A 10586-nucleotide genomic window follows, 5' to 3' on the forward strand; every position below is an offset into this window, starting at 1 on the left:
TCACATGAGGAATTAGCGGAGCTCATAGTGCTTACAGTCTGTACTTACTGTTGACCCAGGGTCCATTAGGGGATAGGGACCCTTAGGTGCTTTTACAGGTGCCACTACTGTTGACAGGTCCATGTAGGGAAATAGGGAGCCATTAGTGCCTTTACAGTTCGCCACTACTGTTCGCACCAGGGTCATGTAGGGAATAGGGAGAGCCATAGTGGCTTTACAGTGCCACATCTGTTGACCAGGGTCATGGTAGGGGATGGAGCCCATAGTGCTTTACATGCCACGTACTGGTTACCAGGGGCTCCGAATGTAGGGAATAGGGAGCCATAGTGCTTTACAGTGCACTTACTGTTGACAGGGTCCATGTAGGCGATAGGAGCCATTGGCTTACAGTTGCACATACTTGATTGACAGGGTCCATGTAGGGAATAGGAGCATAGGGCTTCAGTGCACTTACCTGTTGACCAGGGCGGTCCATTGTAGGGAATTAGGGAGCATATGGGAAGCATCCAGAAGCACTTGTTTTCTGTTGATACAGCTTTGAGTCTCCTGCTTCTCAACCATTAAGGTCATTAGCTGAATGTAGTTACACAGGATCATGGTGCTTTTGAAGTCAATACAAGCCTGGAGAGAAGAGAGAGACACACACACACACCACCACACACACACAACACACGCACACACTGCAAGTACAGTAGGATGACAACTGTTTCATTAATATAGAAAATCAACTAGTAAGCTGATGGGTCTGTGTTTTAGGTGTATTCTCATAAGAGCTGATTAAACCAGTTGTCACATTTCTGTTTATTCATTCTGAAACACACACAGAGAGAAAGAGGTTGAGTCATTCTGAACGAAGAGAGTGGTTGAGTTCATTCTGAACAGAGAGAGGGGGTTGAGTCATTCTGAACATGAGATGAGGGGGCGTTGAGTCATTCTGAACAGAGAGGGAGAGGTTGAGTTCATTTCTGAACAGAGAGAGAGGTTGAGTCATTGTCTGAACAGAGAGAGAGGTTAGTTCTCATTCTGAACAGAGAGAGAGGTTGAGTCATTTCTGAACAGAGAGGAGAGAGTGGTTGAGGTCATTCTGAACAGAGAGGGGTTGAGTCATTCTGAAAGAGAGAGGGGTTGAGTCATTCTGAACAGAGAGAGGGGTGGAGTCATTCTGAACAGAGGGGTGAGTCATTTCTGAACAGAGACGAGGGTTGAGTCATTCTGAACAGAGAGAGAGGAGAGGGGGTGTGAGTCATTCTGAACAGAGAGAGGGTTGAGTCATCTTGAACAGAGAGAGGGGTGTGCAGTCATTCTGAACAGTGAGAGAGGTGTGAGTCATCTGAACAAGAGGAGAGGGGTTGAGTCATCTGAACAAGGAGAGAGAGGGTTGAGTATTCTAGAACAGAGAGGGAGGGGTCCTATATGAAATTCAGGTTTTCATCGGCTCTTACTCCATTCAACTCTTTAGTGTGCACTTCTCACTCTAAAGACTAAACTCACCCTCCCTTTTCCTCTCTCCCTCTTCTCCAGGGTCATCTTTCTTGAGGGTGGTGACTAAATGGTACCCGGTCTCCTCGCCTGCTGTCTCCCCTAACAACTACACCAGGCCATTGACATGTGGGGCTTGCCGGATGCATCTTCGCCGAGATGCTCACCGGGAAAAAACGCTCTTCGCAGGTCAGGTCAACGCACAGACTCACACTTAGTGACCCATGAGGCATGTGACTGTGCCACTGAACTATGGGGCAGAAATGTTAGGCCACAGGCTTCATGGCACGTGGGTTTCTGGCAGAGCTCACACACTGACATGGCGTAACTGATATGGGGCAGACAGTGAAGTGGGCCACGGGGGTATGGATTATGGAGCTGCTTTGCTGTTTCTATATCAGTGTTAACTCTTGCGGGGGCGGGGGGGGGGGGTGTTAACCTTGATAGTTAGCTAGCTAACTGAGGTACCTGCGAGTTAGCTAGCTAAACTGAGGTAAGCCTGGAGAGTTAGCTTGCTAAACTTGAGGTAACCTGGAGAGTTAGCTTGCTTATACTGAGGTAACCTGAAGTTGGCTTGCTTAACCTGAGGTAACTTGTGAGTTGGCTGCGTAACCTGAGGTAACTTTGGAGTTGGCTGGCTAACCTGAGGTAACTTTGGGAGTTGGCTGGCTAACCTGTAGGAACGAGGTAACTTGAGCTGCTGACGTAAAGCTGAGGGTAAACTTTGGGAGTTGGCTGACTAAACTGAGTGTAACTTTGGGAGTTGGCTGACAAACTGAGGTAACTTTGGGTGGTGTAACGAGTACTTTAGTGCTACTGACTGAATCTTGTGCTTAGTGAACAGACAGAAAGCATCAGGTCTATTTTTAAGTTCTTTGGTATCACTCACTCGACCAGGATCAAACCATCCTGTAGTAACCTGGTTATATTTATGTTACCAATAAGATGTCAGTATTGACTCAAGACGGGGGTTTGCTTCCCGCTATCCGTAGCTATTTCCTATGTCTGCCTATATAACATGAAAAGAAAGCTTCAGGTAGCTTAAAGCCAGGGTGCATTAGAAGAATGTAATTCTAAGTTACAATTTAATACTAAACCGTACTTAAGTTCTGATGTCGTAATTAAGAAGCCTTAAGGATACTACACATCCCGACCTTCAATCTCACGGTGGACACACTAACCACAAGCCACTGAGTTGGGACATCCGACTCTGGTGTAAATGAACCCTGTGTGTGTTTCCTGTAAATAACCTGTTGTCCTGTGTTTTAACCTGTTGTTGTCCTGTAATACCCGTGTCCTGTGTTTTTTAACCCTGTGTTGTCCTGTAATAACCCTGGTTCCTTGTGTTCTTTAACCCTGTTGTTGTCCTGTAATAACCCGTGTCCTGTGTTTTTAACCCTTGTGTTGTCCGTATAACCCGTGTTTCCTGTTTTTACCCTGTGTTGCCTGTAATAACCCGTCGTCCCTGTGTTTTTAACCCTGTTTTGAAACTGTTGTTCTGCAGGAGCACATTGAGCTTGGAGCAGATTGCAGCTCATCCTGGAGTCCATCCCTGTGCTGAGAGAAGAGGACGGCAGAGTTACACAGTGTTATCCCCCTTCATACACGGTGACATGTCCCACCACACAACCCACTGGCCAAGCTACTGCCTGACGTCAGCCCACAGGGTGAGTCTAGACTCGCACTCGTGATAGACACAACAACAGTGACATGTCCAGCCACACAACCACTGTGCCAGCTACTGCCCGACGTCCAGCCCACAGTAGGAGTCTAGACTCGCACTCGTGTAGACATACCATCAAGTGACATGTCCAGCCCACAACCACTTGCCAAGCTATGACCCGACGTCACCACAGGGTGAAGTCTGACACACATTCACACTCGTGACGTAAACACACACACTGGACAAACTGATGCCTGACATCATACCACCAGGTGAACACACAACAAACTAACACACTCTATCTATACCATATTGTAAAGCCCCATACATGCCACACTGGCACCATGGTAAATGTTCCTCTTCCCTTCCAGCCCTGGCATTTCCTGCAAAAGATCCTGACCTTTAACCCCATGGACCGTCTGACAGCGAAGAGAAGCCCTAGCCCACCCCTACATGTCTGACTACTCCTTCCCCCTGGACGAACCCGTCTCCCTGCACCCCTTCCACATAGAGGATGAGGTGGATGATATCTTTACTGATGGACAGGGTCACAAGCCACACCTGGGACAGGTACGCGGAGACATACTGTAGTCTACATACATACTTACAACTGGGTTCCATAGCTAGCTAGTTATAGAAGAGGTCAAACACAGGGTTTGTGCTTGGCTTGTCTTAACCCTTTATCTCCCTCCCGCCATCAGTGTACCGTGACAGCCAGCTTTTCTGAAGGGGACTGGCACCTCCACACCCACAGCACTCTGGACACTGACGAGTACAGGTGGACCTCGGGCTCTGTCTGACCAAACTGACGAGAGAGGAGTCCAGGTACGGAGAGAAACACACACACACACACACACACACACACACACACACACACACACACACACACACACACACACACACACACACACACCTTCCTCAAGTCACCACCCTAACCCCTGTCCCTCCAGGTGGACCCTCGTAAGTATGCAGACGGAGACCGGGAGTTCCTGGACGATCCTTCCTACGGCTACTCCTCCCTCTTCACTCCCGAACGCTCGTGGCCCGACCCCGATGACGAACACTTGGACCTTCACCACGAGAACAAGTACTGTGACCTGGAGTGTTCCCACACCTGTAACTACAAGGTGGCGTCTCCATCCTACCTGGATAATCTGATCTGGAGGGACAGCGAGGTCAACCACTACTACGAGCCCAAACTCATTATAGATCTGTCCAACTGGAAGGAGCAGCAGAGTAGAGAGAAACAGGCCCAGGCTGCAGGCAGAGACAAGGAGCACAAGGCCCAGAAGAGCAAGTGTGAGAAGAACGGCCTGGTGAAGGCTCAAATGGTTCTACAGGTAGAGAAGGGCCCCGTGGAGAAGGACTCCCAGCAAGAGAAGAACCAGACCCAGACTACTCAACAGAATCAAGGCTTTGACTTTGACTCCTTCATCGCCGGCACCATCAAACTGAGCCTGCGAACTGAGCCCAGCGACGTTGGACTCCTGGGGGACGTGGGACTCCTGAGCGAGGTGGAAGTGGGCCTCCTGAGCGAGGTGGGCCTCCTGAGCGAGGTGGGCCTCCTGAGCGAGGTGGGCCTCCTGAGCGAGGTGMGCCTCCTGAACGAGCTCAACTCGTCTGTGTCCCAGCTGGAGGCTCCGCGGTCAGGCTCCATGTCCAAAACCATCAGCCAGGAGAAGGAGGAGAAGTGTCTGGTCAACTTTGCTCAGGTCAGCATCACCGTGGGGACCGCTGGGTCTGGGGCGCGTCCCGCACACCCCTGGGAGAGCTTCGGAGGGGGGGAGAGGGTGGAGGAGCGGAGAGGTGGGTGTCTGATGGACGGGGCGGGGCGCTGGGACYTTGGGAAAGAGGAGCAGCTCCAGAAGGACAGCTCCTACACCAGCTACCTGGACAGACTGTTCAGCAGGAAGGACGAGGGCAGCGGGGAGAGTGCTGCTGGCGCCGACACCCCAGAACCCGAGCCCTCGGATGTGGGAGGGGAGAGGGAACGGGACGAGGGGGGCTTCCTGGCGCGGAGCGGAGAAATCATGTTTAACATGCAGCTGGACTCTCTGGCGCTGCCGGGGTTCGATGCTACGACTGACGTGCCGCTCAAATCCATCCAGGCCTCCCTCGCTCCCTCCACGGTCAAATCCATCCAGGCCTCCCTCGCTCCCTCCACGGTCAAGTCCATCCAGGCCTCCCTCGCTCCCTCCACGGTCAAGTGCTCTCCTCAGATCGCCCACACAACCTACAGCAGCTTCTTCAAGCATCTGAATTAGAAACATAAACGATACCATGCTCCTCACAGTGCAAGATCTCTAGGCTGGTTTCTGTTCTGTTGTCCTTGTATTTTATTTCATTATGATAGTAATGTTATTTTACTTGAATCATTTCATACCTTATCGTATGGCTCCTTTTTAAAATATACACTTTTATTTTGTATTCTTTTTTTTAGTTGTAGGAGTTAAAGGTAAAATAGACTGGGTTGAAAGTTGCTAACAGATCAAACGTCAGAGTTATTACCTCTGGGTTCACTGGGCCTATCTGAGTTGACTTCCCAATTATCCACAAACTGGCAGCATTTACACTGCACACTGAGTACTGTAGACTAACGGAGAGGAGGAATGGGGAAGAGAGGTGGACAATTGGATAGGAGATATCGAGGGATATGAGAAGTGGTGCTATGCTAGCAGAACTGTTCATCCTGCAGCCTTCCCCTGACCTCATCACTGATCTGACACCTGGCTGAATAAGTGAAAGGAAAGTTTGCACCCTATTACTTAAACCAATCTGACCGTTTCAGATCAGTGATGTGGTCAACACAGGAAGAGATGTATAGAAATCACAGCTTTGTATCTGTGTCATTCTGGTGTCTGTGACAGCATGGCCAGGGCCATTCTGGTGTCTGTGACAGCATGGCCAGGTGCCATTCTGGGTCTGTGACAGCATGGCCAGGCCGTTTCTGGTGTCTGTGACAGCATGGCCAGGCCATTCTGGTGTCTGTGACAGCATGGCCAGGGCCATTCTGGTGTCTGTGACAGCATGGCCAGGGCCATTCTGGTGTCTGTGACAGCATGGCCAGGGCCATTCTGGTGTCTGTGACAGCATGGCCAGGGCCATTCTGGTGTCTGTGACAGCATGGCCAGTGCCATTCTGGTGTCTGTGACAGCATGGCAGGGCCGTTCTGGTGTCTGTGACAGCATGGCCAGGGCCGTTCTGGTGTCTGTGACAGCATGGCAGGGCCGTTTCTGGTGTCTGTGACAGCATGGCCAGGGCCATTGAGGCTATCTCCATTTTAAAGTAGTATATTTTCTTCTTCTTTTGATGTTTGAAGAGTGTAACGCTAATATTGGTGACTTACCACCACCTGCAGTCTCCGAGTCTTTGAACCAAATCGTGTTATTAATTTATTGTGGCCACTAGATGGCGGTCATATTGCTTAATGCCATTTACAAACTAGGCCAAACCAATTTGAAGAAGACAATGCTCAGCTCATCAGCTGATCGCTCCAACCCATAGGAATCCCCACCCAGTTCAATACTTTAAAATGGTGGAAGCCCTCAATGGAAATGTCCATGCAAAGACAGGTTATTTCCAAGTAATGATCTCTCTATCTCCATGGGAAGGATAAATATCTTAACGGGGCCAATGTGAGAAGATGGAGGGCATTGTGTACTAAAGGAGAGAGGTGTATTGTGGGAGACGTAGTCATACTGACATCACCATCGCTGTAGGTCTTTTCACTAGGGAGGGGGAGACGGGCTTTTTCTTTAAAATAAAAATAAAGGTTTTTATTTGAAAATGTACTTTAATTATTTTTTACCAAGTGTTTAATTTATTTCTGTATAATTTCCCAAAAGAGGCTTCCTGAAACCCCTCATTTCAACTGTAATTGTTTTGACACATGATGCCAGCAGCAAACCATTACACCTGGACCTTTTGTAAATGTGTTATCTACCTCAAGGTAACAGCAGCGAGAGACATTCGAAGCCACACTAGTGCTTTACACACACACACCACACACACACTACCATCCTCAATACACACACACAACACACACACCACACACACACACCACACACACACACACACACACCACACACCACACACACACACACACACACACTACCATCCTCATACACACACACACACCACACACACACTACCATCCTCATACACACACACGCACACACACACACACGACACCACACACACACCACACACACACTACCATCCTCATACACACACACTACATCCTCATACACACACACCGCACACACACTACCATCCTCATACACACACACACCCACACACACACTACCATCCTCATACACACACACACCACACACACACTACCATCCTCATACACACACACACAACACACACATCTACATCCTCAATACACACACACACACACACACACCACACACACACACACCAACCATCCTCATACACACCCACACACACACACACCACCATCCTCATACACACCACACACACACACACCACACCACACACACACCATCCTCATACAACACCACACAACACACACACCACAACACACACACACACACACACCATCCTCAATACACACACACCACACACACACTACCATCCTCATACACACCACACACACACACCGCACCACACACACACTACACCATCATCATCACACACACACAACCAACACACACTACCATCCTCATACACACACACACACACACTACCATCCACACACACATTGCATTGACATAGTGACCTTCTCTTCTGTTTTGACAGTCGTGTTTCCATTATTTATTTCTAGCAGATATTTATTTGAACGGGACAACGTGTTATTTCAATGTAACTGTTCTGGACACCGAGGCGTTTTGATGAGAGGGACGGGGAAGTGAGATGGAAGGACATCCCATTTTTCACTGTGTCACTATGGTGACTCATTAGTTATGGTAGGATGCAAGTTAATAATGAATTAATCTGTTTAAGTTATAGAAGCTTTCCATTTTCAATCATTTGTCATTATTTTTATTTATAGGTGCATTCTATTTTTTGGGGGGGGGGACTGCTTCATGAGAAGCACCTAAGTCTTAATTTTTTTTWAATGTAAATTGTTAAAATCGTGTGCATGGAAGAAACAGGAGGTACATTAAAACGAAGTTAATGGTGTACATCATTACATTTAATTGTGTTTTTATTACATATTTAAGTTTCCAAGCATGATGCGATTAAGTTCTGAAGGTGTAGCATGTACAACATGAGGACATTAGTTTTTGCCTTAAAGCTGCCTCTCCATTTTGTAATAATCGGTTCCCCTGTTCTATGAAATATCTCATTTAATAAACATGACCAGCAAACAGTTGGAATGTCTTTTTCTTTCGTCTCTGTTTTAGAAAGGATTTGAAACCATTTGTTTCAAGGACAACTGTTGAAAAAGCGCTATGCACAAACACATCTTCATGCATCCTCTCTCCTCCCTCTCCTGTCTCCCTTCTCTCTCTCTCTCCTCCCTCTCCTCCCTCCCTTCTCTCTCTCTCCTCCCTTCTCTCTCTCTCCTCCCTCTCCTGTCTCCCTTCTCTCTCTCTCCTCCCTCTCCTGTCTCCCTTCTCTCTCTCTCCTCCCTCTCCTGTTTCCCTTCTCTTTCTCGCCTCCCTCTCCTGTCTCTCCTCCCTCTCCTCCCTCTCCTGTCTCTCTCATGTCTCTCTCTCCTCCCTCTCCTGTCTCCTGTGTGTAAAGTACTGACTGTAGGGTCCAGTTTTACAATGTCCCAGTAGACTGGTTTTATTGCACAGCAACATGGAGGCACCTTTGACACCCAGCCACTGAACCAACAGCTACACGTACCTCTAGCACCCTGTTCCCTGTATGGTGCACTACTTTTAGACCAGAGCCTTATGGGCCAAGGGAACATGATGCCATTGGGATGCACCTGGACTCCGTCTACCCCCTCGGGCCCTGATCTATACCAGCAGATACCAGCACTCTACCCAACACCTCACTAGGACTGGGTTAATGTATCACTGTTGGTTTACAGGACTCTCCCAAACCTTCACTAAGACTGGTAATGTATCACTGTTGGTTTACAAGCACTAACAACACCTCACTAGGTGGGTTAATGTATCACTGTTGGTATACCAGCACTCTACCCACCTCACTAGGATGGGTTAATGTATCACTGTTGGTATACCAGCACTCTACCCAACCCCTCACTAGGACTGGGTTAATGTATCACTGTTGGTATACCAGCACTCTACCCAACACTCACTAGGACTGGGTATATGTATACTGTTGGTTTACCAGCACTCTACCCAACACCTCACTAGGACTGGGTTAATGTATCACTGTTGGTATACCAGCACTCTACCCAACACCTCACTAGGACTGGGTTAATGTATCACTGTTGGTTTACCAGCACTCTACCAACACCTCACTAGGACTGGGTTAATGTATCACTGTTGGTATACCAGCACTCTACCCAACGCCTCACTAGGACTGGGTTAATGTATCACTGTTGGTATACACACTCTACCCAACGCCTCATGGACTGGGTTAATGTATCACTGTTGGTATACAGCACTTACCCCCACTCACTAGGACTGGGTTAATGTATCACTGTTGGTATGCCTGGGCTTATGACTGAGTTGAAACAATATTCACTTGGCCTAACAGTTCCGGAACACTGGCATAGTACTGGCTGTTCCTCCTTTGTTGTTATAGTAACAACTCATCAGTCTACACTTGAATGGTTTACGGGTGCTAGCCTGCTAGGCAGAGCCATATATTTACCACTGTCTCCTGTTTCAGTCTGGCCCACGTTCAGCCTGAGAGTTTCGGTCTGACCCGTTTCATATCCAGGGTTGTYAATGAAATGTGTCCTGAATTGGCTGTCATTTATAGTGGGGTTCTGAACTTGACACCCTTGAAAAAGATGACCAATAATGACTTAAGTGTGACCTTTTGACCCTCTCTAACTTTCTCACTCTTTATTCARAATTCATTAAGGATTCTATCTKATTMACATAAGTATTCACATCCCTGAGTCAATACTTTGTAGAAGCAGCTTTGGCTGCGAMTACAGCTGTGAGTCTTTCTGAATGAGTCTCTTYGACCTTTTAATTTCACACCTGGATAAAGCAACATTGGCACATATTATTTTCAWAATTCTTCAAGCTCTGTCAAATTGGTTGTTGATCATRGCTAGACAACCATTTTATGGTCTTGCTATAGATTTTCAAGTAGATTTATGTCTAAACTGCCACTCAGGAATATTCAATGTCTTTTTGTTAAGCAAGTACAGTTTAGATTCAGCCTTGTTTTTTAGGTTATTGTCCTGCTGAAAGGTGAATTCATCTCACATTGTGGAAAGCAGACTGAACCAGGTTTTCCTCTAGCATTTTTGCCTGTGCTTAGCTCCATTCAGTTMCTTTTTCATCCTGAAAAACTTCCCAGTCCTTACAAGCATACC

At 47.7% G+C, this 10586-nt stretch overlaps 1 protein-coding gene and 1 long non-coding RNA gene across 8 annotated transcripts in view; one reads left to right on the top strand and one right to left on the bottom strand.

The window, feature by feature from the left end:
* The window catches only part of mapk6 (mitogen-activated protein kinase 6), a 30359-nt gene extending 23209 nt beyond the window's left edge, over positions 1 to 7150 (top strand). Inside the window, 12 exon segments of the mRNA XM_024144561.2 lie at positions 1522 to 1537; positions 1540 to 1616; positions 1618 to 1650; positions 1653 to 1668; positions 2984 to 3050; positions 3052 to 3146; positions 3515 to 3573; positions 3575 to 3673; positions 3675 to 3729; positions 3857 to 3920; positions 3922 to 3967; positions 4093 to 7150. Coding sequence (XP_024000329.2) covers positions 1522 to 1537; positions 1540 to 1616; positions 1618 to 1650; positions 1653 to 1668; positions 2984 to 3050; positions 3052 to 3146; positions 3515 to 3573; positions 3575 to 3673; positions 3675 to 3729; positions 3857 to 3920; positions 3922 to 3967; positions 4093 to 5406 — 1941 coding nt within the window. The 3' untranslated portion in view covers positions 5407 to 7150.
* On the bottom strand, positions 7144 to 8469 carry LOC139026676 (uncharacterized). Of its 7 annotated transcripts, none has more exons than XR_011478568.1 (5): positions 7825 to 7868; positions 7735 to 7782; positions 7434 to 7515; positions 7201 to 7376; positions 7145 to 7162 (listed from the first exon to the last, which is right to left on the bottom strand). It is a non-coding gene; the product is annotated as an uncharacterized lncRNA (long non-coding RNA). The 7 variants fall into 7 exon arrangements; XR_011478567.1 differs by having other exon boundaries at positions 7434 to 7522; XR_011478566.1 differs by having other exon boundaries at positions 7434 to 7522; positions 7722 to 7782.
* Positions 8470 to 10586: the final 2117 nt, after the last annotated feature.

This window comes from Salvelinus sp. IW2-2015, unplaced genomic scaffold, assembly GCF_002910315.2.
Source record: "Salvelinus sp. IW2-2015 unplaced genomic scaffold, ASM291031v2 Un_scaffold5473, whole genome shotgun sequence".
Lineage (NCBI taxonomy): Eukaryota > Metazoa > Chordata > Actinopteri > Salmoniformes > Salmonidae > Salvelinus > Salvelinus sp. IW2-2015.